At 50.5% G+C, this 25379-nt stretch overlaps 3 protein-coding genes across 9 annotated transcripts in view; all 3 read right to left on the minus strand.

Annotated features, from left to right (window-relative positions):
* Positions 1 to 1892, minus strand: part of DLG3 (discs large MAGUK scaffold protein 3) — a 54009-nt gene extending 52117 nt beyond the window's left edge. The window contains exon 1 of one of the 3 annotated variants that reach the window (XM_018043863.1): positions 1209 to 1892. In XM_018043863.1, coding sequence (XP_017899352.1) covers positions 1209 to 1565 — 357 coding nt within the window. In that variant the 5' untranslated portion in view covers positions 1566 to 1892. The remainder of the gene's footprint in view (positions 1 to 1208) is intronic. The other 2 variants (XM_018043862.1, XM_018043864.1) reach the window with 2 other exon arrangements.
* A 10051-nt stretch (positions 1893 to 11943) lies between these two features.
* Positions 11944 to 21555, minus strand: GDPD2 (glycerophosphodiester phosphodiesterase domain containing 2). Of its 4 annotated transcripts, none has more exons than XM_005700697.3 (17): positions 21192 to 21401; positions 20256 to 20289; positions 19502 to 19615; positions 19101 to 19204; positions 18752 to 18845; positions 18525 to 18584; positions 18196 to 18294; positions 17934 to 18027; positions 17641 to 17786; positions 17443 to 17525; positions 17178 to 17328; positions 15211 to 15432; positions 14858 to 15006; positions 13173 to 13320; positions 12932 to 13014; positions 12653 to 12681; positions 11944 to 12565 (listed from the first exon to the last, which is right to left on the minus strand). In XM_005700697.3, exons 3-17 carry the CDS (start codon positions 19604 to 19606, stop codon positions 12513 to 12515), a joined length of 1620 nt encoding a protein of 539 aa, XP_005700754.1. In that variant the 5' UTR covers positions 19607 to 19615; positions 20256 to 20289; positions 21192 to 21401; the 3' UTR covers positions 11944 to 12512. The 4 variants fall into 4 exon arrangements, with proteins under 4 accessions (XP_005700754.1, XP_013831886.1, XP_005700755.1 ...); XM_013976432.2 differs by having other exon boundaries at positions 19502 to 19819; XM_005700698.3 differs by lacking the exon at positions 20256 to 20289 and having other exon boundaries at positions 21192 to 21555.
* A 1689-nt stretch (positions 21556 to 23244) lies between these two features.
* The window catches only part of KIF4A (kinesin family member 4A), a 127095-nt gene continuing 124960 nt past the window's right edge, over positions 23245 to 25379 (minus strand). For both annotated transcript variants that reach the window (XM_013976428.2, XM_018043910.1), the window contains exons 30-31: positions 24221 to 24343; positions 23245 to 23957 (exon numbers count right to left, since the gene is read on the minus strand). In XM_013976428.2, coding sequence (XP_013831882.1) covers positions 23754 to 23957; positions 24221 to 24343 — 327 coding nt within the window. In that variant the 3' untranslated portion in view covers positions 23245 to 23753. The remainder of the gene's footprint in view (positions 23958 to 24220; positions 24344 to 25379) is intronic.

Here is a 25379-nt window from a genome sequence, read left to right on the forward strand (position 1 = left end):
CCCTGGGGGCTGCAGAGCTGAAAAACCAGACAGGCCTTCCGCCATGCATGCCAGGGACCTGGCTCTGCCGGCCCAGCCTCCATTTTGCTGCTTCTCCCACAGATGCTCCTTCCATTTTCTAAGCTGGCAGTTTAGGCTGGGGGTAGAAGCCGGAGTTGTGCCCAGCACCCAGGGGTTCCCAAGCTGTGCCAAGTCAGGGCTGGGGGGCTAAGTTTTCCCACATCTAGGGGTACCCCAGGGGGACATGCCCCACCGGGGCCAGTCCCTGAACCAAAGCAGCTGCCCCTTGCCTGGTTCCAGGCACCATGCCTGTTCTGGAGCGAGGAAGATCGCTTCAGCTCCCCCCTCAGCACACACACACTTCAGAGCTGCTTGGACAAAGAGTCCATCCTTCTCAGCAGCCTCTCAGCCTTGCTTGGGACGTGTCTCTTGCCTCCTCCCCCTCCCTTCCTTGCCTGTCAAGCGCCTCTCACCAGGGACACTGCACATGCACACACACACATAGAGGCACACACATGCACACACTTGCAGCCACATGCTCACACACATATACATGTGGCCACACACACATATGGGCAAACACAGCCAAACCTGCAGCTTCGTCTACAGAGACACCTCCACATTCAGAGAGACATCCCCACATGTCCATGTGCACATTCACACACAAAGGGATGAAGAGGGACTCATGGCATCAGGGGATGAAGCGTGGCGAGCTGGGCACATGGCTCCTCAACATAGATTCACAGGCGCTCCACTGCCTTTCTCTACACACCTCAACATACATACACACACACACACACATGTCCCCGCTACGCAGAGCACCATGCCCCCTCCTCCCCTCCTGTGGAGACACACACCACACACAGCCCCCGCAGAACCTCCCGCCCCCTGTCAGACACAGAGACACTGCTCAACCCCCATACGAAGAAGAACCCAATCCCCCCACACAGGAAAATGTGCCCCTCCGCCATACCTTCACCTCCTGACACACAGCTCCTCCCAATCCCCTCCAAATGGAGACCCCCAAACAGACACACAGAGAAGCACACATTTCCAACCATCTCTCTTGAGCCAGCTGCAGTGCTGGGGCTCAGGGTCTGCTGGCTTGGAGCCCCAGGAACCCCTGCTGCACTCCAGGCCTCTAGGCCCCCCACTCCCCAGCTCCCCTGGGTTGCCCCCCCTCCGCCCCCCCTGCCCCCCGTCCATACCTGCTCATACCAATCCCGGCCTGTACAGGTGCACTCCGGCCACCAGCTGGGGCCGCTGCCGTTGAGTTTGGGGGTGCTCTTGCCCGGGACTGGCTTAGGGGGCACTGGTCCCACATCCCGGCCGGTGGGGATGAGCTTGGCCTTGGTGCGGGGGGTGGGGGTGGCCCCCGCCTGCGAGGGCAGGGTCTGCGAGCTGTAGCCCCCATAACCGGCACTGGCTCCATTGCCCCCACCTGGCCCGTAGGGGTCGGGTACTTGCCAGTCCCCGTAGCTGGGAGGCTCGAGGCGCCGCAGGGCGGCGAGGCGGGTCACCTCGTAGCATTCGGGGCACTTACAGCAGTGCTGGTGCTTGTGCATGGCACTGCCCCCCGCGGCTCGGACCCCCCAGCCCACGCCGGTTTCCACGCCGCCGCCGCTGCCACCGCCGGGCTCCCGGGCACACTCACACTGCTCGGACCAGGAAGGGGGGGGCACCCGTTGGGGTGCCCGGGCGGAGCGGGGCCTGGGGCCGGGCGGGCGTCCCGGGGCCTCTGCCCCCACGCTGCCCCGCACCCACGGCTCCCCCTCCAGCACTGGCGGCTCCGTGTCGCCCGTCGTGGCTCCTGGGCCGAGGCCCAGCGGCAAAGAAGAAGCGGAAGCTTGGGCAGAAGCTGGGTGCTGCGAGGACCGCTCCTGCACTGGTCCCCAGGATGAATCTGAGTGGAGTCAAGAGCATCTCTCCCTGGCTCGGTTCTCAGTTGATTCCAGCCAATCAGCGTTCAGAATCAGGCAGCGGCAGCGGCAGCGGCAGGAATGCTAAACAGCGGCTCCTTAAAGGAACAGAGGCAGTGGCGCCCCCAGGCTCAGCCCCAGCTCCCCAGATATCTGGGGTAGGGCTGACCCTAGGTCAGGGACAGGGGACTTAGGCCACGGGTGAGCTCAGCTCTCAATTTCATGCCCCTTCATCTCCGATCTCAGCCTGTCCTCCGCCCACTCCACCCCACCCCACCCTACTACCAAGAGGGAGTTGCAGAGAGATGCTCAATGGGTCCCCGGCCTTGCTCTGAGCTGGGGCCACCAGAAGTAAAGACTTGAGGTGGCAGAACCGATCGAAGGGACGTTAGAGCAGGGTGAGGGAGGTGCTCTTTCCTAACGGGACCAAGGAAGAGGACCGCTTAGGAGGCTATTCTCTTGTCAGTACCTCTTCCTCAGGACTATTGTTCTCTCAATCTCTAGGCCCTGAAATGACTACAACCTAACACTTGACCTGCTTCTATCACCAATGAGGGACTCACACCTAGAACAGGAGGAGAGGAAAGCTCTAAGCTTTTGTCCCTGGTGCACAGATTCCTGTCTCCTCCACTCCACTCCTGCATGGTTATCATGGAGGAAAGCACTTCAGGATGCCAAGAGAGTAAAGAAAGTCCCGGGCAGGAGGAAAGGAAAGAAGAGGTCTAAAATGAAAGAAACCTGAGGGCCTAGAAAAGAAGTTGGGAATACTTGTCCAAGGACATCTTCTTAACCTCTCTTGGCTCAGCCTGTTGGTGGATGGAAGAAGGATAACATGCTGGGAAAACTTGTCATTTTGCTGTTCTTGTTTTGTCATTAGCTACCAGTTATTGAGTCTTTACAAAGTCCTAAGTGCTTTACATGCAAACAAAACCCCTACCAAAGTGTTACTATTATTATCTGACTTATACCAGGGAGAAATTGAGGCTCAGGGATGTTAATGCAGCTAGGTTACACAGGTGGAAGTGACGGAATCCTAGCCGTTTGACTCAAGTCCATACTCAGAACCGCTCAAGTACAACAGGTCTATTCTAACTTCTGCAGATCTCAAATCAATGATCATTTGTTGCACACCTACTCTGTGCAAGGCCTTGACCTAGGCCCTAGGGCTACCGAAACTTATTCTTAATTCAACAAATATTCTCTGAGCACGTGCTATGTGCCAGACACTGTTCTAGGACTTAAGGACGTAGCAGCAAACAGGAAAAAAAAACACACACAATAAATCCTTGCCCTTGGGGAGCTTGCATTCTAGTGATAGGACACAGACAAAAATCAGTACAATAAATAAGTGAAGTATATACTACTGTATATGGTGATAAATGCTGTGGGGAAAAAAGAAAAAGAGCAGAAAAAGAGGGGTTGGGAGTACTAGGGAAGGATATGAGGTTGTGATAATTTTTTCTTCAAGTTTTTTACCCTTACATTTTAAAAGGAAAATTTTCAAACATACCGAAAAACTGAAAGAATTTTACAGGGATCAGCAAATTGCCACCTAGATTTGCATTAACATTTTACTATACTTGCTTTATCACATATGCATCTTTCACATATCCTCTTTAGCTTTTTTAAAAATGAAAATTTACAAACATACAGAAATGCTGAAAGAATAGTACAATGAACTCCTATATATCTTCCTCATAGAGCCAACAACTGGCAATGTCTTGTTATATTTGCTCTATCAATCGATCTACAATTTTTTCTGAATCATTCAAATGTAAGTTACAGATTTCATTACACACCTCCTCTAAATATTTCAGCATTCATTGTGTGGGGATAAAAACATTCTCCAATAATATGAATATGGCATGTAAGAAAATTACAATTATTTCACATTATCTAACGTCTAGTCTCTGGCATGCTACATGGGGTCTCAAAGAGTTGGGCATGACTTAGTGACTGAACAACAACAACAATGTCCAGTCTATATTCAAGTTTCTCCAAACTTGTCTTTTATATGTTTTAACATCAGAATCTAATCACAGTTGTCACATTGCATGTGTGTCTTTAGCCACTAGAACAGCCCCAATCTTAACAGAAAAATTTTTATTTTGAAATAATTATAGATTTACAAGGAAATTGCATAGATAGTACAGAGAGGGCCTGGGTACCCTTAACCCAGTTTTACTCAATGATGGCATCTTACATAACTGTAGTACAATATCAAAACCAGGAAATTGACATTGGTACAATGTGTGTATAGTTCTATACCATTTTACCACATGTAGAGATTCCTATAACAACCATTGCAATCAAGATACAAAACTATTTTGTCACCACAAAGACCTATTGGTGTCATCAGTTTAAAAGATTGAGGAAAGTGTAAAAAAAGCTTAACTCTATTTAGGTCTCTTTACCCTGTCTCATTTCTCCTATGGTTGTCTTTAATATTTCCTCTACATATATTGAGCTCCACATCAGATGATACTGTACCTATTGCTTCAACCATCAGACATTATTTAAACAATTCAAGAGAAGAAGGAAAGTCTGTGTACTTATGTTTTTATTCGTTCTATTCCTTCTTCCTTCCTGATGTTCCAAGAGTTCTTCTTTTATCATTTCCTTTCTCTTATGTGCACTGCCTTTAACCACTCTTTTAGGGTGAGTCTGCTCGTGTCAAGTTCTCATAGCTTTCCTTTTCCTAAGGATATCTTGATTTCTCCCTCATTTCTGAAGGATATTTTCACTAAATATAGCATCCAGCCTTGGCAGTTCTTTTAACACTTGAAATATATTGTGCCACTTCCTCTGGTCACCATGGTTTCTGGTGAGAAATCACTGATTCTTGAATTGTTTTCCCCCTGTTGATAAAGTGGTATTTCTCTCTTACTGCTTTCAAGACTTTCTCTTGGTCTGGTTTTCAAAGTTGGAATATGTCTTGGCATGGATTTCTTTATCCTGTTTGGGATTTGTTCAGCTTCTTGAATCTGTAGGTTTATGTCTTTTGCCAGATTGGGAGAATTTTCAGCCATCGTTTCTTGAGGACTTCTTTGGCCCACTTTCTCTCTCTTCTTCTGGGACTCCCTGATGACATGAATGTTAGGTCTTTTGTTATAGTCCCACATGTCTCTGAGGCTCTGATCATTTTTTTTTTAGTCTATTTTCCCACTGTTATTCAGATTGGGCAATTTCTAATGTTCTGTCTTCCAGTTCACTGATTTTTTTTCTTGTCTTCTCCATCCTGCTGATGAGCCCATTTCCTCAGTATTTTGGTTTGGTTATTGTATTCTTCCATTCTAAAATTTCTGTCTGATACTCCATCATATCTGTTTCTCTGCTAAGACTTTCCATCTTTTTCTTTTGTTTCCAACCTATTTGTAATTGCTCATTGAAGCATTTTTTCCTAACGTTGGCTTCTTTAGACTCATTCTCAGATCATTGAAAGCTCTCTGTCATCTTGGTGTTGGCATCTGTTGCTTAGTTCTTATTCATGGTGAGGGTCTCCTGGTTCCTGGTATGATGGGTGAATTTCCATTGCATCATAGACATTTTTGGATATTATGTTATCAGACTCTAGGTCCTACTTAAATCTCTTGTTTTGGATAGGCATTTTCTGACACTGTTGCCATCAGTGGAAGGGGCCATTGCCTGGCTACTGCCAGGAGGGGGTAGAGGTTCAAGTTGTTCCCCACTTAACACTGGTTGATACCCAAAGAGGGGGTTCTTCTTTACTGCTGGGCAGGTGTGGGAGTTCCAGCCCCCCACAAGGCCTCCACTGACACTTCCCTGGCTGGGGAAGGGTTGAAGGGCCTCCTTCCTGCTCCCAGGTAGCTTCCACTCACCATGGGTGGGGGTGCAGGTGAGGGGAAGATGATAGAGGACTGGGATGGGGAGGGGAGGAGGAACAGGGCAGCAGCAAAAGTCTTGACTCTCCACTAGGCCTTCCTCTGATACTCTGACGCCACACAGGTTAACCTGTGGGGATGGAAGTCCAGACTCCCTACTTAGACACCACCCCAGGGAGCCTGGGGAGTCTGGCAAGAGGGAAAGTCTTGGTTTCCACTTGGGTCTTTGCTGGCTAGAGTGGGTGGAGCTGCAGTCTTTTGTTTTTGTTTTTCTGTAATGTCTGGTTGCAGGAGAGTGGTTATTGTCTAAGAGTTTTGTGTTGTCCAACTAAGCTGCCCATTTGCTAGTCTTTGGGCTAGAGAGAGCAGGCTTTTACTGAGGTTTTTTTTTTTTTTTGTCTGTGCCTACTGGCACTTCCAGGCTGGCATCTCCAGCCTACAGGCTGGGATATAAGGCAACAAGAAAATCCAGGGAGCTCACTTAGTCAAAACTGCCCTTTTCCCCCTCTTTTAGAGTCTTCCTATGCTTGTTTTTACATATCACATGCAGAGTTTTAGCTGTTCTTATTGGGAGAAATAGGGAGAAGTATGTCTACTCCAGCTGAGTCCAGAACTAGAAGTCTCCCATCTTTTTTTTTTTCCTAAAGTATTTATTTATTTATTTATTTTGGCTGTAATGGGTCTCAGTTGAGACATGCGGCATCTTTTTTAGTTGCAGCATGCAAACTCTTTAGTTCTGGCATGTGGGATATAGTTTCTTGAGCAGGGATCAAACCCAGGCCCCCTGCATTGGGAGCTAGAAGTCTTAGCCACTCTATCACCAGGGAACTCCCCTCATCAATTTTTTTTTTTAATTAATGACATCGGCTTTTTAAAAAGTACAAGTTAGTTGTTTTTTAGAATATCCTACTTCTGGATTTGCTTTTTTTTTTTCTCATGGTGTCATTTATCTTGTTCCTCTATACCCTGTATTGCTGTAAACTGGACATTAAAATAGAGGCAATCTTAAACAGGTTCTTCAAGGTAGGCATCAGTGAGAAAATGATATTTGAACAAAGATTTGAGGGAGGTGAGGAAGAAAGTCATTCAGAAGTGTATACCTAGCAAGGGAACAGCCAATGCAAAGGTCCTGGATAAGGAATGCATCTGTCTTGTTCAAGGAACAGCAAGGAGAACCAAGTAGCTAGAGCAGAGTGGGAGGGGGGGTGTACTAGCAGATAAGATCAGAGATTTCGAAGGAGACCAGACTGTATACAGTCTGCAGGACATTGAAGGACTCTGGCTTTATTCTGAGATGGGGAGCCCTTGGAGAGTTTTGTGCAGAGAACTGGCATGATCTGACTTGTGTTTAGCAACATCACTCTGGCTTCTGAGAATGGGTCACAGGGGACAAAGGTGAATCAGTGAGACCAGTCAGGAGGCTTATTGCAGTGATCCAAATGAAAGGTGATGGTGGTTAGGACCAGGATGTAGCACTGGAGGTAATAAGAAGTGATTGGATTCTATACGTATTTTGAGGAGAAAGTCAACAGGATTTGCTGACTGATTATGAGGTGTGGTTACAAGACTTTTTGACCAGAGCAAATTTCACTGGGAAGGTGAAATTTTCATCAACTGAGATGAGTACCACTTTAAGGAAGAGGTCATTTGGGGGAAAAAGATCAGGTGTCCAGATTTAGACATTTGAGTTTGAGATGTCTATCAGATATCCCAGTGGTGATAAATAGTAAACAGGCCTTGTCATTGGGGTGCTCAAAGCTGGAGAAAAGGAAATACAGAAGGAGGTCATTACAGTAACTGCAAAAAGTGCTATTTCAGAGGGTATATAAGAAAGCAAGTTATCAACTCTATTTGTGGGTGATGAGGGGCTTATAAAAAGTGTCATAAGAGATGACACTTTTAGTTTGGTCCTGAAGGGTGACTAGGTGTTCATTAGGCAGAGAAAAGTACAACTCAGTTGTTTTATGGAATATCCTACCTCTGTATTTGTCTGGTTTTCTGTATTCTTAGCCCTTGGCACACAGTGGTTGCTCAATCACACCTAATCCAGTCACTAGTTGTGTGACTTTGGCCATTACTTTACTTCTTGAGCTTCAGTTTATCTGTGAAATGGAAATAATCATAGGGGTTTTGTGGGGATTAAATGTAAAACATTGAGCACTCTACCTAGTACACAGTGGATTAGGGTTAATGGATTAGGGATTCATGACCAAGTCTAGGCTACTCTGGTAACTCAGGACCTTAAAGTCTTTTATATGCTCAGCAGTTTGTCAATACTATAGAGTGCTAGACTCTTTTCTTACATCCAAAAAGTAGCTCAGAGAAAAATTGCTAAGCCTGAAGCTAATGGAGAGGGTTAAACTGCCTTCCTCATGCTTGATCTCCATTGACTGCCCCCCTTCACATTTTCATTTTTAATGAATGAGTAAAATCCATTTACATTCATAGTGAGCTTCTCCCCACTCTAACAGGGTCCTTGATGCTCAGACTGGACATGATTGGCAACCCTGGGAAGAGGTCAGCAACCCTGAGATGCTTTGAGTCTTGGAACCCCCTCCCAACTGCTAGACCTCCAGCCTGAGACATCAGGGAGACAGGCGCCCCCTACAGGTGGAAAACAACCCTTGCCCCTGCAGGCGACTGAGATTGTTAGGCAACTGGGCTGCCTGATGAAAATGAAAGAGGAGAGTGAAAAAGTTGGCTTAAAACTCAGCATTCAGAAAACTAAGATCATAGCATCTGGTCCCATCACTTCATGGCAGATAGACGGGGAAACAGTGGAAATGGTGAGATACTTTATTTTGGGGGACTCCAAAATCACTGCAGATGGTGACTGCAGCCATGAAATTAAAAGACGCTTGTCCTTGGAAGGAAAGTTATGACCAACCTAGACAGCATATTAAATAGCAGAGACATTACTTTGCCAACAAAGATCTGTCTAGTCAAAGCTATGGTTTTTCCAGCAGTCATGTATGGATATGAAAGTTGGACTATAAAGAAAGCTGAGGACTGAAGAATTGATGCTTTTGAAGTGTGGTGCTGGAGAAGATTCTTGAGAATCCCTTGGACTGCATGGAGATCCAACCAGTCCATCCTAAATGAAATCAGTTCTGAATGTTCATTGGAAGGTCTGATGCTGAAGCTGAAACTCCAATACTCTGGCCACCTTATGCGAAGAGCTGACTCATTTGAAAAGACCCTGATGCTGGGAAAGATTGGTGGAAGGAGGAGGGGATAACAGAGGATGAGATGGCTGGATGGCATCACCGACTCAATGGACATGAGTTTGAGTAAACTCTGGGAGCTGGTGATGGACAGAGAGGCCTAGCATGCTGCAGTCCATGGGGTCGCAAAGACTCAGACACGACTGAGCGACTGAACTGAACTGACAATAAGACTGAAGCCACCAAGGAATCTAATACAGGATTTGGGAGGAGAGTGACTATTTCTGACTTCCATCCACGGTCTCTCCAGCTCCCTCAGCAAACTGACAGGATGAGGGTGGTGTGGCCCACTACCATATGATAATCTGTGCTCATTCTTGAAAGTATAGCTTCATTGGGTGACCCCAGTCTTTTTGTGTGAAGAAATAACCACTCTTGCCCCAAAGCCCTTGGGGCTTTTCACCTGAGAGCCAGAGATTGGGTGTGCTGAAACTGGGAAGTTTCTGCTTTGCGAGTAAGGGGCATTGTTATCGGTGTGCATTCTTGGTGGATGGGAATTCTAGCACATTGGGCATGGGGTGGAATGATTTTGATGATTAGTTAGTTCACTAAGGTATCAAGATTTCCCCACCATCCCCAATGAATGGATTAGGAAAATCCTACTTCCACCCATTAGGACAAAAAGGTCCTATAGGAGTTTCTCAGTGACTTTCCTCAATTAGATTTCTCTGTGGAGTAGAGAGAGATCCTGAGATATGTTGACACCTGTGAGCAGGCACAGAGCACAACGGAAGGGAAAGAAAAAAAGAACAGGAGAGCGGTAACACAGAATTTGACAGCTTGCTAGTCCTGTGTCTGGTTTGGAGCTAGCAAATTCTGTCAGCTCTGTGCTCTCTCTGTTAGGACCATGCTGTAGTATCCCATCATCATGAGGGCCTCTGGGAACCAGAAATCCACAGCTATTCCTCCTAGTAACCTAGCATTCTGGCCCAGGAGTAGGTCTAAGCAGGCCAAAGCCGTGGACACAATAATCCCTGCACTTGGAAGTCATCTGCTCACTCAGTGCAGCAGGAGCTTCATTGTGGCAGAGCCCCAAGCCATGGCAAACTTAGGGGAGAGCTGTGCCCCGAGTTTTGTCAGGGGCTTTCCCTCAAGAGTTCCAAGGTAGAGATACCAGGCTGAGTGAGGTACTGGCAGCCAGAGGTCCTAGTCCAGCCACTACCCTAGTCCACAATTCCAGAGGATCCAAGGGAGGGCTCCTTACTCCCAGTGCTTCTAAACTGAACTGGGTCGGGGCTGTGCCTTAGCTCTATTAATAGCCCCCTAGCCCAGCCTGTTAGCCCCAAACCCTAGTGCCAGAAGCTGTGAGTCAGCAGCTAAAAATAAAGAGAGCAACTGCATTGGAACCCCAATGAGCAGCTCCCCTTGGCCCTCCACCCTCAAATTTTTGTCAGTGTCAGTCTCCAGTCCAGGACCCTTTAGAAGTTAAGAGTCTAATCCTGCTGGGAAGAGAGGAAGCATCGGGCTGAGTACTCAAGGCTAGAGGCTTGGGGCAAGGGCTAGGGGCATTCCTGCCGGGCCCGGAGTCGAGATTCTGAGGTTAGAGGACTGCAGCTGAGACTGGGAGCTGAGAAGTGGAGGCTGAGGGGTTTGGAGACTCTGGAGGTGGTCAGGGTCTAGTTGGGAGGGGAGGGGAGGAAGAGGCTGCGGGGCTGGGCCTCTGGGAGGGGACAGAAAAGTAGGGATGGGGACTGGAGAGGGAGGTCGGAGCTGAGAGGTGAGAGCCCGGCGGTACCTGGGCGCCGGTACCTCGGCGCCCCAGAGCTGAGGCTGGCGGTCTGTCTGAGCGGCGGGATCCGGAAGGGAGAAAACTACGGAATTGCAACTTGAAAGGGTAGTGTGTGGAAGAGGAGGTCCCAGGCGGCGTGGACCCCCGAGAAGACTGGGACCAGGCAGCTGCCGCGGCGTGGGCTACTGGGGCTCCTCCGGCCTCCCAGTCGGTCGCACGCCGGTGCCCCCGCCCATCGCGCCAGCTGCAGGCCAGGTATGTTGGCGTGGAAGGCGGCCTGTGTCTGTACGTACCTGTGTGTGCGTGGCGGGGGCGGAGCGGCGAGAAGGGAAAGCGCAGGGTCCGGGAGGAGGAGGGGGCGGGAGCACAAATTCAAACTCACTTCGGTCGACCCATCCCGAGAACGGAAGTGGCCAGGGCCATCCTGGGAATTGTAGTTCTCAGGGCTGCTTGCCCTGCAACCAAGGAGGGTCTTGTCCCTAGGTGCCAGTGCCACCCCTGGTCCCAGGGAGAGGAATAATTGAGAAACGAACCTCCTAACCTCGTCAGACCCTTAGTTCGATTTCCCTTCGTGTGGAGAAATGAACCGGGGCGTGGAGAAACGAACCGGGGCGAATGTGGGTGCGGTGGGGGACTAAAGAGGCAGCCAGAGTCCTCTCCTGTCCTTGTGTTTTCTTTAGCCCCTCCCCCACTTCTATCAGTCACATTATCGTAGGCCAGCTCCTCTCTGGTCATGTAAATTGTTTAGTCCAGGGACTCACAAGCAGCAAACACACCGGGGAACCTGCTTCTCGGGGGGCTGGGGGGGGGAAGGTGGGTCGGGCAACCAGACCCTGCGCGCAACCCAGAGAAGCAAGAACTTGTGGAAATCGGATCATGCCCTTGGGGTCTGGAGTCAGGAACACAGGTCCCCAACGGGCACGAGAAACAGGTGGCATCCAGCTAATATTTCACAGGTGACGACGGGCGCGGCCCTCCTTTTGGGGCAGGTGACCACAAGGTGGAGCTCCAGCGCAACACTGCACAGCGCGCTTGGGCCACCGGGAATGTCCCCTGTGGCAGTGGTGCTCCTGCTGAACATTTGCAGCCCTTCATTGCCCCAGGTGGCCCACTTGGCACCGCCAACCCACGATTCTCCTCATGATGACCCCTCAATGTCATGTCACATACAACTCGAGATGCAAGGTGCTTCCTCCACCCAGCGCCAGCACCGTAAAGGTTAGACTGTGCCAAATGGGCATTAAATTCATTGAATAACAGATTAACCGACAAGAGTCAAGAACCAGTGTGTCTTGAAGAAAAGACTGTGCACAAGAAAAAGCCACTTGCAGGCACAGAATCACATGGCTAGACGGGCTCCTTAGCTCCTAGGCTTTGGGCAGGAAATCAGATAAATTGCATATGTCAAGAGAGACAGTGAATGGAGCCAGGTCGATGTCTCCATCATCTTACAGTCCTCCAGGAAAGGCCGTTTTGTCATCTCCTTCAGTCACAGTTCTGAGCTGTCCCATCCCTGATACCCTGTGCCTTGTACACAAGAATACCTGTGCATAGATCTGAAACACTCTCTTGGCAATCTGCTTGTCTCTTCCTCTGTTAAGTTTCATTTGGGGACAAACTTCTTGTGACTCAGTCTTTCTGACCACCTCAGGTCAAAATCCCAAGAGGAACACCTGCTGGGAAAGGTCACCCCACGCCAACCTCAGCAACATTCCACCTCAGCCACCCTCTCTTCCTTGCTGTTGGCCAGTGCAAAAAGGCCTCCGATTTTGGCTGGCAGGGGCCTAAGACAGGGCATTCACTCCCTTATGAAATTGTTGATCCTGGTCAGCAGCACTGCTGTCTCTAGCCCTGGAGAGGTAAGCGGGAACACATAGGGAGTGAGTAAGGGGAAGGCTAGAGGAGGAGAAAAATGAGGTAAGGGGAAACAGCTCTTACCGGTTCTCTGTCTCTCCTTAGCACACCTCCTATGGGGAGAAAAGCTTCGCATTGTGAGTTCAGCCAGCGTCAAGCACAACCTTTTGACCCTGAGTTCCCCCAAACTGACTTTCCCAGGTTCAAGCCAATTAAACGTATAAAGGAAGGGTTTAAGAATCTCCAAGGGTCCAAACAGACCAAACCCCAAGCCCTAGGCAGCATCAATGAGTCTGAATATGCCCCATCGCCAGGACCCTAGGGAGAATGAAGACCCAGAAAGCTGAGGCACAAAGGACTCACTGTTGTAGGAGGAAAGTCCACAAAAGCAGCAGGATGGAGACACAATTGGTAACGATCCATATTATCAGGTAGGTTCGAGCAGGCTGTGAGAAAAGAAAAAAGTCCCTGTCAGTGGCGAGAGCCACCCATATACAGATTCAGGGGGTGTATGGGGGGAAATAATTAAGGAAGAGGGGAACAGGGTTAAGGAGAAGCAGGAATAGGAAAAGAGGAGGAGGGGTGACAGTCCCTGAGCTCTTACAATAAGCCAGACAGGGTAACGCATCTGCTGCAGCAGCTGGCAGTCGTTGGTGGTGACTGAATCCACCCCTGCACACCAGATTAGGGAGAAGAGCCAGGGCTTGTTCACTACAAATAGGTTCACCGAGACATTATCATGGTGCAGTGCCCTGTGCAGGCGGGGAAGAAATAAGGAACATTCAGAACCTTGAGGCTCCAGGCACAGGAGGGAAACAGCCCCTCTCCGTGTTTGAATCCACAGTGTCCCTGCTCCAGAGCCATCACTTCTGCCTTTGAATAGCAGACCCCTACCTGCTCTGTCTCCCAGTGGATTTCACCCATGGGTCCTAGTTTTGCCGTTTGGGGTCACACAAATGTGTCTCTCCGCTTTGTCCCATGCCATCCCTTAAGAGGTCTGAGGGACAGTGTGACCACATTCCCCCGAGTCTTCTTTTCACCAGGCCCAACCACCCTAGTTGCTTCAATCAGGAACCTGGGTTATCATTCCTTTTACCATACAAACCTCTCTAATCTGATCTTACTCCCATTTACCAATGTTCCTTTTGAAGTATGGAGCCTGCATCTGAACGTGATAGCCTGGGTAGGCTGGGACTAGCTTGGAGGAGAGCAAAACTCCTCCTGCCTTCTGGGCGCTATGTCCATGTGAAGGCAGCCCAGGGTCAGGTTAGTTTTTGGCAATGTCAAGTGACTTTGACTCATTCATTATGCACAGTGTACAATCAAAGTCCTGGTCTTTTTCACACATGTTCCTGCTGATGCCAATGTCTCCCTCTCTTATTTTTGTGCAAATGAGTTTCCTCTGGACCCTAGTCTTTACATGTATCTCCATTGCATTTCATCTTGGTACATTTGACCTGTCACCTTAGAGTGCTTAAACCTTCTGGGGCCTCCATTTTCCCATCACCTTTTTCATTACCAATTCATGCCTCCTGGAAACATGATCAGCAGTTGATGTTGATCAGGACAAGACTAAGGGGAGTCTTAACCTGATATCCAGTCTCCTCCCATGGTGACAACTTGGGGGAAGGTCCCTGAAATGCTTAATAGGATAACTGGGCCATCATTCAGTCCACATTTTTTCCCTATCTAACCACAAGGATATTACAAGAGAGCTTGGTGACTACAGGTTTTGAAGTCTATTATGTTTTCTGGTTGCATCCACTCACATCTGCGACTCCCTTGCCTCTCTTCCCTGGATCCACCCTCTCTCTGGTGTAAAATGAAAGCTAAAATCCTGGTGGCCTACGAAGTCCTACCCAGTTTGGCCCCTGCCAACCTCTCCAGTCTCACCTTCCCGTTGCTCATGAGGCTGCTGTTCCTGCTGTTCTGCAGCTCTTCCCATTGTCACCTCCTTGTGACTTGTCAGGTCTCAGCCCAGACACCACCTCTTTCACCACTCTTCCTACTGTGACCTTCTCCCCTCTCTCCCAATCTCTACCCCCTTCTTAAATTTTTGTCTTCATGTCACTTATCACTCTCCAACATGCATATGTTTTGTGCAGTGGTTTATTATCTGTCTCTCCCATGCCCCAAACCTGCAATAAATAGAGCCTGACACATAGTAGGTGTTCAATAAATATGTGTTGTATGAGCAAATAAATGAATGGCCTTTGCCCTCCCAGCCTTGGCTCTTCTATACCATTAAGCCTCACGTGATCCCCTCGGCTCCTTTCCTCTGGCACTCACTTGATATCCAACAGTGGCAGGTCTTGATAGGGGAGGTTGAGAAACTGGGGATTCTCAGTGCCATGGCCTTCCAGATGTCCATATATCTGGCGCATTTGGGGGGCTCTTTCTTGGACATAAGCCCGATCTTCATCCGGTAGCCAAAGGACCTGTGGTTCAGGGTAGGTGGGCATGAAGCTGGAGAAGGCCTGGGGATTCTGGGGGTGGCAGCAGGGGCAAAGATGTATGACCACAGATGGGGTACATGAGCTGGGCCAGGGCCCTGGGGAGGGGGTATGCCTCAGCATTGTCATGGTCTAGGGAAGGCAGGGGAGAGGGGCTAGAGGGGGCACTTGGGGTCCTGACAACATCACCATGGCTTGGGGCACTCCTGAACTCAGCACAGTCTCCAATGTCTGGTTGACAAAACTGTCATGATATGTGTGGTTTCCTGGGGGGCGGCGCAGGTCAAATATGATAGAAAGGTTGAGGCCTTCAGCTTCCTTCAGTATCTCTTCCAAGGATGGCACTGTTTGATTCTCAGCATCTTCTCGATCATGGCCTGACAGCTGCTTAGCCCCCCAGAAAGGTTGCCTCTATAGGAAGAAGAAAATTATTTCAAGACCAGAAGAAGCCTCCAGGCTGTGCCACCATCCTCATTATCTTTACTCGTTTCCCCGACTTAGTGAACAGCTTTGGCCCTCTGTTGAGTCAGGGTTTTTCCTTTTTCCAAACTGCAGCCTTTTTTAGACCCTCTGACATCTTACTCTGACCCCAACCTCCTACCCTCTGGGTTTCCTAACTTCCTCACTCTCACTACACTTTCTCTTGGTCTCATGGAGACCTCTGGGATCTTGACCCCTTGGTTTCTTCCCAGTCCATCGGCCCCTTTCTAGCCACACCTACATCCCCTACCCATGATCCATTCTCAGCTTAAACTACTTTTCAACAACCCACTCAACTCCTTTCCTGCCCCATGTGCCCCACAAATCCTAAACTCTGACTGAATTCTACAATTGTCCACCTCCTCCACCCACTGGAATTGGAGGGCAGAGAATATCACGTGGGCTGTTGGCCCTGCAGTCCTGTTTTGTGTTCTCTGGGCCACTTAGCCATCCTTTTACTTGCTCTTGATTTGCTTCCTCTCCCATTCCTCCTGTTGGCTATTTCAAACCTCTGCCACTCTCCTTTCCTCCCCTTGAAATCAACAAATGACCTTGCCTTGTAATCACTGACATGGAAAAAGTGAGCTATCAACACATTAAATATTTACTACATGCTAGGCAGTATTAGAAGTGCTTTATGTATATTATTTAGTTCTCCTGACAATCCTACGAGGTAAGTACTATTGTTACTCCCATTTTATAGATAAGGAAAATAAAGAACAGAGACCCTAAAGAATGTTACCCAGGCTCAAACAGCCAGGAAGTGGTTAAGTCATGATTCAAACTCAGACATCCCTTACTCTAGGCAATCAGATGTGTCTTCGTCACTCAGAATACATACCCAGCTGAAGGGTTGGATTACAGGAGATTTTTAAATTTTAGATTAGTTCTCTGATGTTTTACTTTTTTTTTTAACAAGGAACTTTATTACTTTGGTAATCAAGAAAAGGGGAGTTAAACAAATTAAGTATCCTTTGAAATATTTTCCATCATCTGCAGGATTAAAGTCCACACTTCCCGGCCTAGCATTCAAAGCCCACCAGAGACCAAGACTCTGCTCCCCCAGGCCCCAGCCAGCCTCAGCTCCCATGACTACCATTCATCTTTATCTCCCACTTCCAATGAGCCACTTTTTCATTGTCTTGTGTGTGTGTGTCTTTTCTTTTTTTTTTCATACTGCACAGCTTGGGGGATCTTAGTTCCCCAACCAGGAATTGAACCCAAGCCCAAGGTAGTGAAAGTGCTGAGTCCTAACCACTGAACTGCCATAAAATTTCTACTGAGCCACTCTTCATTCCCTGAAAACACTTCCTCATATTTATGTGGGCTTTATCCACATTCTTCCCTCTAACCAGAATTCTTGTTCCCTGCCTTGCCCATCTTAAAAACTACCCTCACTTCATATGCTGCTCAGGCATCCTCTCCTGTGACCCCAATCCTGGTCCTCTCCCACACTGCCTCTGCCCAACAGTGACCTCTCTCTCCTCTCTACCCAGTGCAGACCTTGTTCTCACTTGAGGTTTCCTATTCTGATAGCCTTACTAGGAAGGAATGACCTGAGGGCAGAGACTGTATACCTATTGCCCAGCACAGGGCTCAGCAGATGGTTATCAATGAATGAACTCTGCCCAGAGTGCCCCTGTACGTGGCTGTCTCTTGCAGAAGGCTGTCCTCACCTGAAGGAACCAGGCCCCAGCATTGAGCCTCCTCAGTTCAGCCCAGGAGAAGTTACTGCTGTGGCTGTTGACTCGGTCTGGGAACACAGAGGCCACATCTGTGGTCCTGGTCAGGCGCTCATCATGCATGAGAAAGGGGATCCCATCGGAGCTGAAGGCACAAGGGGAGTCAGAGGACCAAGCTCCAGCTCCGGGGCTGGTCATCACTTCTGGAGCTCCCCTGCTGTGTCATTCGGGTGGGGGAAGGGGCCCCAGCTTTCCTCACCTGACCATCACGTCGGTCTCAAACACAACAGCTCCACATTCAGCTGTCTTCCGCAGGGACATCAGGGTGTTCTCGGGGGCCAGCTGGGAAACGCGAGGGAGCAGGGAAGGGTGGGAGCCTGGCAACCCACAGGCCTGGCCGCAGCAGCGTGGAGAAGCAGACCTGCCCCACCCTGCCTGCATTCTGCCCCACACTCACCATGGGGGCCCCTCGGTGTCCTATCAACTTAGGCTTGTGTGGTAGGTCTTTGGGTTCCATGATACAGGCTGAGGAGATGAATAGGGGTGCCAGGTAGATGCCCAGGGTGGCTCCAAAATATAGGAGCAGTAGCAGGATCTTGGGACCTGCGGGGAGTGGGGGACAGGCCATGAAGAAAGTGCAGTGGTGGGCCCTCGGCGCAGAAAACAGCACAGGTGTAGGAAATGGAGGAGCAGGAGGCAGAAGCACTGGTGGGCATTAAGGGGACTGGAGGGTGGTAGTGGAGTTGGCACCTCTTCGATGGATATGGTAGAAGGTATCAGCCACAGGCCAGGCCAGGAGGGTGATGCCAGCAGCTGCTCCAATGTGAAGGAATGGGGCTGTGGCCTGTGGACAAGAGCTGGTAAGGTCTTAGAACCTCTCTCCTTCTAGTCCTAGGAGCTGACTTTTGAAGTTGAGAGCTTCCTGCAGTCCCGGGGCACCAGGGAGCATGCTGTGTCCTGGGGCTGGCCACAGGCGAAGGTTCCCCCCAAGCACTGGATATCAGCCACTCACCTGCAGTGACAGACGTAAGCTATGCCACTCCTCCCGCCACTGGACCTCCAGTCCCACAAGGCCAGCAGCCACAAGAAATATGATGAGGAGCAGCAGCACCTGGGGAACCAGGGGTGAGGGGCAGGTTTGTGTCAACCTGGGCTGCCTAGGCTGCCCCTCACTCTGTGAAAACAGGAGAATTCTGTTCTCCTGGCTCAGCCAATGTCCTCCTTTCATTCAACATATATTTACTGGGCTTTGGGTCCTGGGCTTGTGCCCAGGAAGAGAAGAGCCGGCTGAGCACTGGGTCCAGTGCACCCCTCTCCCCCTTGCGCCCATCCCCACTCTACCTTGTGGATGGTGTGCAGGCATAGAGGCTGGCCGCAGAGCCACAGGAGCAGGGCCAGGAGCTGGGGGCAGAGGTGGTTGGAGTCATGATGTGCCAAGAGGGGTCACTGAGTGAGTTTCCTAGGCTGACCCCTCCCTCTACCCTCCCCTCAGTGGCCAGGATGAGAGTGACAGCATAGAGCTGCGAGGAAGGGAGGGCTAAGGTTAGGCCAGCAGTCCCTGCACCCACCAAGAGCAGGGATGCGTATGTGACCAGTAGAGAGATGACCAGCAGGAATGCTGGGGACCAGTCCATCCAGTGCCCCCAGTGCTGGAATAGGAATCTGTGGGAGGGGAGAGGGAGGTGTCCGAGTGGGGGAAGGGTGGTAACAGTGGCCTGAGGGGAGTTGGGCTGGGTGGATCCAGGACCAGGGCTAGAAGGGAGTGAAGGGAAGCCTTTCATGGGGTCAGGGGCTCCAAGGTCTGGGGAGAGTTCATGGAAAGGTTTTCAAAGAGGCAGGGTAGGGGCTGAGCACCCAGGGGTCCCAGGGTGGGGAGTAGATGGACATGTCTGCTGGGGAAGGGGGTCCATGACACACTCATTGAAGTTGTGCAGGTCATTGAGAAGGATGAGCACGACGTACAGCCAGCCCAGGGACAGGAGGAAGGTGAGGAAGAGCAAGCCGAACCAGACGCATTCGCACTGCAGAGGGGCAAGAGAGAAGCTCACAGCAGCTCGCAGCGGCTCACATCCCCACTTTAGCTCAGAGTCCCTAGGGGATGGCAGCTCAAAGGGGCTTCCTGCAAGGCGTGGGGCTGCTGTGCTTTGCAGGCAGTTCTCTCCATATTTGAAGGGATTTTCCTCCTGGGGAGAGAAAGTCCCTTCCCTATCCCTGCCCCTCCACTGTCTCTGAGCACACCTGGATATCTTTCCCCCTCCAAGTGGTCCCCACCTTGGACTTCCACCCCTACCCACCCCGCCCCCCCATCCGTACTTCACCTTGTTGGTTTGCATCCTATCTTTGGGGCATTTCTTCCAGTGGCAGCTGTACAGGCAGTGGAAGCAGCGGGCCCAGACAAAGCAGCAGCCAGGGGACTCGGCCATGGTAAGGGCCTGGAGGGAGGGACGCTTGGCTCTCAGAGACCCTGGCAGAAGGGAGATCCCAGCCTCCCTCCCAGTGAGGAGCCCAGTCGGGGAGGAGCGGAGGCCTGGGCCACTGCTCAGCAACGGAGGTTACAGGGCAGGCTCCAAGTGCCAGATTGGAGGAGGAGATGAGCAAAGGGGACAGTTTCCAGGGTCTTCCTTTCAACGGCACACCTGGAAAGTCAGTGAAACACTCAGGAGGTCTAGCCTCTAGGCGGATACACACCCACTCTGTCCAACTCCTCCCCTTCTAACAGCATCCCTATCTGGGGATGGAGTGCTTGCCTCGGGTGGGAACTCAGGAAAAACTGCCTGGGGTGGGGCAAACAGGATTTAGCAAGCTGAGGAAAATCTGGCCAAGCTTCAGGAAGCCCCATGGTGTGGCTTCCACCACAGGAACCAGGAAAAACCTGAAGCAGAGACACCAGTCCTAGCCTGGGACCCTGGGAGGCCTGGCTAGTGGCTAGTTGCTCAGTTGCTGTGGATACAGAGATTGGAGACATCACAAAGCCCTGAACTGAAAGATTCTATTTCCACCTTCCGGAGGGCAGAGGGTACCACCAGCATGGGGAAGTCTTGAGGAGTACGAATTGCCTGGGTCACTCCTTACCTCCTGAAGGAACTTTTTTCCTGCTGGCACACACCTAGAAAATCGAAGCTCTTTTGCCCCAGTCCTGTCCCTTCCTGCCCAGTCATCCCCCAACCCCAGCCAGGAACCAAGTCACCGCCTTTCCCTTTTCAGGGGCCCCACCCTCTGATGTCACTTTGGTGAAAGTACAACAGATACAGGGCAAAGGTGTGCATGGGGGTGTGTGGTTGTCTTGGGGCAGGGGATCCCTGGACCTTGTGCTTTGGGGTCAAGCTGAGACCAAGCTGGCTTACTGATCTCCACATGAGGCTGGACGTGTGATTGTGAGACTGCATGAGAAGGTGTGGGGTTTGTGTCAGCATTTGCATATGCGTGTGCACTAGTGGCTGTTAGTGAAATGGGTTTCTAGGTGACTTGGAATATGTAACGGTACCCCTCGATACACCCAAAGTGTGTGTGGTCTGGGCTCCCCTGAGGCTGTGGAGTCTTAGGGGTGCACAGTGGCCGGGGCCCTGGAAGGAGTGAGGATGTGGCTGCTCCCGAAGCAGCCCTTCTCATCCTCTGCTTGCCTTTGGAAAGGAGAGTTGGGGAAGGGCTTGGAAGTTAGGGGGCTGGAGCTGAGGGAGGGCCTGAGGGGAGGAAACCTCTCCCCTCCCTGACACCCCTGTAAGGAAAAAGCCCACCCAAAGGGAGGTCCCCTGCCTCTTCCCATGGTGGGACCACCAAGTGCTAGGAGCCTGCCTTGGGCTCCATCCGTACTGCAGGTCCTGCCCCTGCACCCCAATCACTGCCTTCCAGGGTCCCCTTTCCCTCCAGGAGCTGAGCAGTCAGAAAACTCCAGTCAGGGATGCTGACCAGGGGTGCTGCTCAATCCCTGGGCCCAGTGCCTGCCAGCAGGAGCCGGTCTCCTCCCCGCCACTCCCGCCTGTGGCCCCAAGCCTTCCCCAGCCCTCACACCTTTTCTCAGCAGTAGCTCCGCTCTGTGCTCTGCACTGCTTCCCAGCTTCTCTCCGAGTTGTCTGCCTCCTCCCTCTTCCAGTCCTGGGCTCAGCCCCACCAGTCAAACAGGTGGCACTGTTGCCACCTACCGGAGGCTGTGTGGGTCCTCTCCCAAAGCCTGCAGCTGCTCTGTGGCCTGTGGTGTCTGTCCGTGGGTCGGTGGGAAGATGGGAAGCAGGAAGGGGGAGGGTGAGCAGATCTGCCTCTTTACTCGCTGCCGTAGCTGCCGCCGGTCAGGGGGCTTGGGGTGAGGAATTCCTTTGTGCAGCTTTCCCCATCCCTCTGTCCCTCCTCCTGTTCTCTCAGTCAGTGCTGGGGCTTTGTCCTGGCTCAGGGAAGCGAGGGCTGAGGGCACGGGTGGGCGGGCGGGAAGCTAGGGGGAGGTGACCACACAACTTTGAAACTTGGCAGTAAGGAGCAGGGGCCCAGTCAGTCCCCTGGAAAAGGGTGTGTATGTGTGTGAGGAAGTCTAGCATTCAGTCTCAAGCTCCCTGGGAGGAGAGTTTTAATTCATCAGCCTTCCCTTCCCTCTTGGGATCCACATCTGGAAGGTGGCACATCTAGAAGAGTTGCAAGCCACTTCCTGTTTCACCCTGTTTCGGGACCAGGGGTTTCTGGGGACATGGTGGGGCCTGAGTGACACTAGCAGCCCTTCTCTTCCACCCATCAGCCCAGAAAGGATATGCTCATTTAAGATGTGCTGAGGTTTGCATCATTCCAGCTGCCTTGACCCCAAGGCATCTAGTCTCTTTCCAAGAATCACTCAAAGAGTGTATAATGTTAGGGTCACCGGCTATTGGAAGGTGAGCACACACAAAGGATGCTGTCACCACACCATCAGCAGGAGAGTTGTAGAGTCAGCTTAGCCCTAAAGCATGGGCCTCTGGGTGGGCTGGGGACTAGGGGCTGGCTTTGACTGACCTTCCCTCTCTACCTTTTGGCTTTTTTACTTTCACAAAAGGGTTGGTGGGAAAGAATGTCTTCTCTGGGAATAAGCTTACCCCTCCCCCCAAACGCACTGGATTTGAAAACAGTGAGATGACTGGCTCTCTTATGCCAAGAGCTGGCCCCCCTCCTTCTCTGCCTTTCCATTGTATCCAGAGGCTCTAGTTGGCAATGGCAAAGGCTCCCTTGCTCCCTCGGCATTAAAATGCAAAGAGAAGCAGGGCCGCTTGCTGGCAGGAGGCCAGCAAAGGCTGCAGGGTCACCTCGCTCTAGGCAGGTTGTCCTTCAGTTTCCTCTACTTGGACTCTGTTGTATTGTGGAGGAGTCTTGGCTTTCATGTGCCGAATTCTGGGAGCTTTTTTGGGGGGGTGGGGGCTGGGATTCAGAATGCATGCATACGAAGGCCTTGGACCAGGGCCTTAACAAAGATAGAGAGCCCTGATGCAGCAAGAGTCAGCCACGCCCCTCCTCTTCCCTTTCAGAGGAGAAAGCAGACAGCAAGTGGGGTGCTGTCCGGGGGCTGGGCAGCAGTAACATCCCACGTCCAGGCAATGTCAGGTCAGGCTGCGGGGCATTAGTCAACGGCCACCACTGTCGTTCTTGGGTCATGTTAAGTTTTAGTGTCACATCTGGGTTCAAGTCATAGCTCTATTACTAACTATGTGACCAGTGAAGTGACAGCTTCTTTGTATCTCAGTCTCCTCATGTGCAAAATGAAACCTATTCACCTTGAACGTTTTTGTGAGGAGCGGATAAAATTGTGGCAAGCACCGAGATGCTTAGTAAATATGGTTCCTTCCCCCAAAGGTCAGGCAGGCTCTTCAGTGAAGCTCAGGTCACTGGCCTTGCTAGCATTATTCTAACTTCCTGAGATAACAGCAACATGAAGACACATGGCTTGCTGCTCCACATACCCCTTGGGGAAAGAGTGCTGCTACAAGGCGGTGAGGTTTGGGCACTTGCACCAGCTTCCTTAATGGAATTCCCAGGGGTGGAGGAACATGGGTTGAAATTGTATTTCTCCCTCTGGCACAGAAGAATCTTTCCAAACAGCAGATGGACTAAGATTTATTTATTTACTTAACATTAACATTTAAAAAGATTTCATTTACCTCCCAGCAACATGAAAGACAACTGACGGTGCTGTTAAAACATTGAAATCCAGAGACAGGAAAGATTCCCAACCCCATTCTGGAGGTGGCGTGAAGGATCTGTGCCAGGCCTCCAACACAGAGCAGGCTCTGCCATTAAGCTGAGACAACCTCGAGATAAGACAGCCCTAACTGCTCATGAGGAGGAAAGAGCTAGATTGTACTGAAGACTCGTTCCTGATGAGTCACCAGGAAGGTCTCTGAAGAGAGTTGGTTCTCTCTTCAGCAGGTAGCTCAGCACCCTTCTGGAGAGGAGAGTAGTAGTCCGGGGCTGGGGGTGCTGGACACTCTTCTTCAGTAACGTGTTGTTCCTCTGTTCCACAGCAAGGAGTCCAAAATCAACAGGAGTCATTTAAAGACCCCTCTGGCTGCAACCTGAATGCATCTCCCAGGCCAGACGGGGGCAGAGATGATGAATCCAGCTTCAGTGGGCCTCTTCCTCAATGGGGGAGCAGCCAGAGAAGAAGCTGGTATTGCTAGCCAGGGCTCGTTTCTTTTTCTTCCCTGGAGCTTTATTTCCTTGGGTTTCTGTTGCTACATCTTTCGACTCTGAGTGGCCAAGGGAGAAGGCAGCTGGAGCCGTCTTCTTTAACAGCACCTGCTCCTCGTCACTCATCTCTTTCAGGATCTAGGAAGGACAGAGATAGCTGTGATTAGATCTGGGCTGGGTTCAGAGGCTCAGCACAGCCTAGCCACTACAAATACTTAGCACACTCCCAGAGGTGACCCCCAAAATTGCTCTGTTGAAGAAAACAGACTCTAGCTGATACCCAATTCTCAGCAAGCTGATTGTACCTTTATTTCCCTTCCCTACCCCACAGCTCTCTGTCAGTGCTAGAGCAGAGATGGACACTGATACATTTGGAAACACCTGGCTTTTAGCCCACCTACCTTGCTGTTGGGAGTGGCACAGACAGGGTTAAAGAAGCTCAATCCTGGGGTCACCTCTGTGGGATCCTCCAGTTTGAAGGAGCCTTCAGAATCCTGAGTCCGCTCAACTGTGCCCAGGCTATCCTGAGAACCAAGCAGACTGGTATGTTAGAAACATGGCGGATTCATGTTGATATATGGCAAAACCAATACAACATTGTAAAGTAATTAGCCTCCAATTAAAACTAATAAATTTATATTAAAAAAGAAGAAATTCAGCTCCTAGGGTTACACAGTTGGTCTGCTCCCTTTCAGCCAGTGAGGTACCAGCTCTGAGAGCCTCATCAGACAGTCTAAGCAAGTCTTACGGTGATCCTGCTGGGGCGGGGCTCACAATGCTCAAAGGAAGCCTCTGAAGGCAAAGGATTGGAGAGGAGAGCACAGGACACATCATGAGGCAAGGTTTAAAACAAAGGCTGAGCCTTGGCCATTTCTTCAATTAATCCTCTCCCCTCCACAATCTACAATATCCTTTTTAGCATTTCTACAGAGTGTTGCCTGTATCAGTCTTCCTTTCAGAGAGGAAGCTGAGGCCAAGAGAGAGGAGTTGCTTAGGTAACAAGGCGACTCTGTGGTAGAGCTTGGATTAGATTTATAGCCTGTTGTCATGGAAACTGAAGTGGATTAAAAGTCAGGAAGCCTGAGGTCTAATCTTAGCCGCCATGACCAGCTGTAAAATATCAGGCGAGTCACTGAGGCTTATCTCTGGGCCTTAGTTTCCTTCTCTGTAAAATGGCAGTATTGGACTAGATCAGTGGCTTTACAACTGAAATTCTTAGAGGAAACTTGATAAATAAACAAGAGCAAGCTGCTTTGGCTGGCATGGGGTCAAACTGAGTTGGGCCATACTCCTCTGTCTGGAGCCGCTGTAGGACTCTAGAACCTAAACTGAGAAAAGCATGGGAACAGAGAACCCTTCAGGGCTTTTTATAATGCTACTTCTACACTTCTTAGCCTGACCTCTAGCTTGCCATTTTAGTTCTCTAATGACTACCTATCCCATAAGTCTTTTAGATAGAAGACCCAGGGCAAAACTGCAAAATGCATGGTGAACTAGTCTTGCTGGAATTCCTGTGTATTACATGGAGAGTGGTACGATGAACTTTTGCTCATGGGCACA

Source organism: Capra hircus (genome assembly GCF_001704415.2).
Source record: "Capra hircus breed San Clemente chromosome X unlocalized genomic scaffold, ASM170441v1, whole genome shotgun sequence".
Lineage (NCBI taxonomy): Eukaryota > Metazoa > Chordata > Mammalia > Artiodactyla > Bovidae > Capra > Capra hircus.

What these genes read in the sequence shown, in the direction of transcription:
- GDPD2 (XM_005700698.3), bottom strand. Translation starts at nt 19,606, where the DNA reads ATGGCCGAGTCCCCTGGCTGCTGCTTTGTCTGGGCCCGCTGCTTCCAC. An exon ending in ATAGGATGCAAACCAACAAG is followed by an intron (nt 19,205 to 19,501) that starts GTGAAGTACGGA and finishes GCCCCTCTGCAG; the next exon opens with TGCGAATGCGTCTGGTTCGG. An exon ending in GAGACCGACGTGATGGTCAG is followed by an intron (nt 17,329 to 17,442) that starts GTGAGGAAAGCT and finishes TTGTGCCTTCAG; the next exon opens with CTCCGATGGGATCCCCTTTC.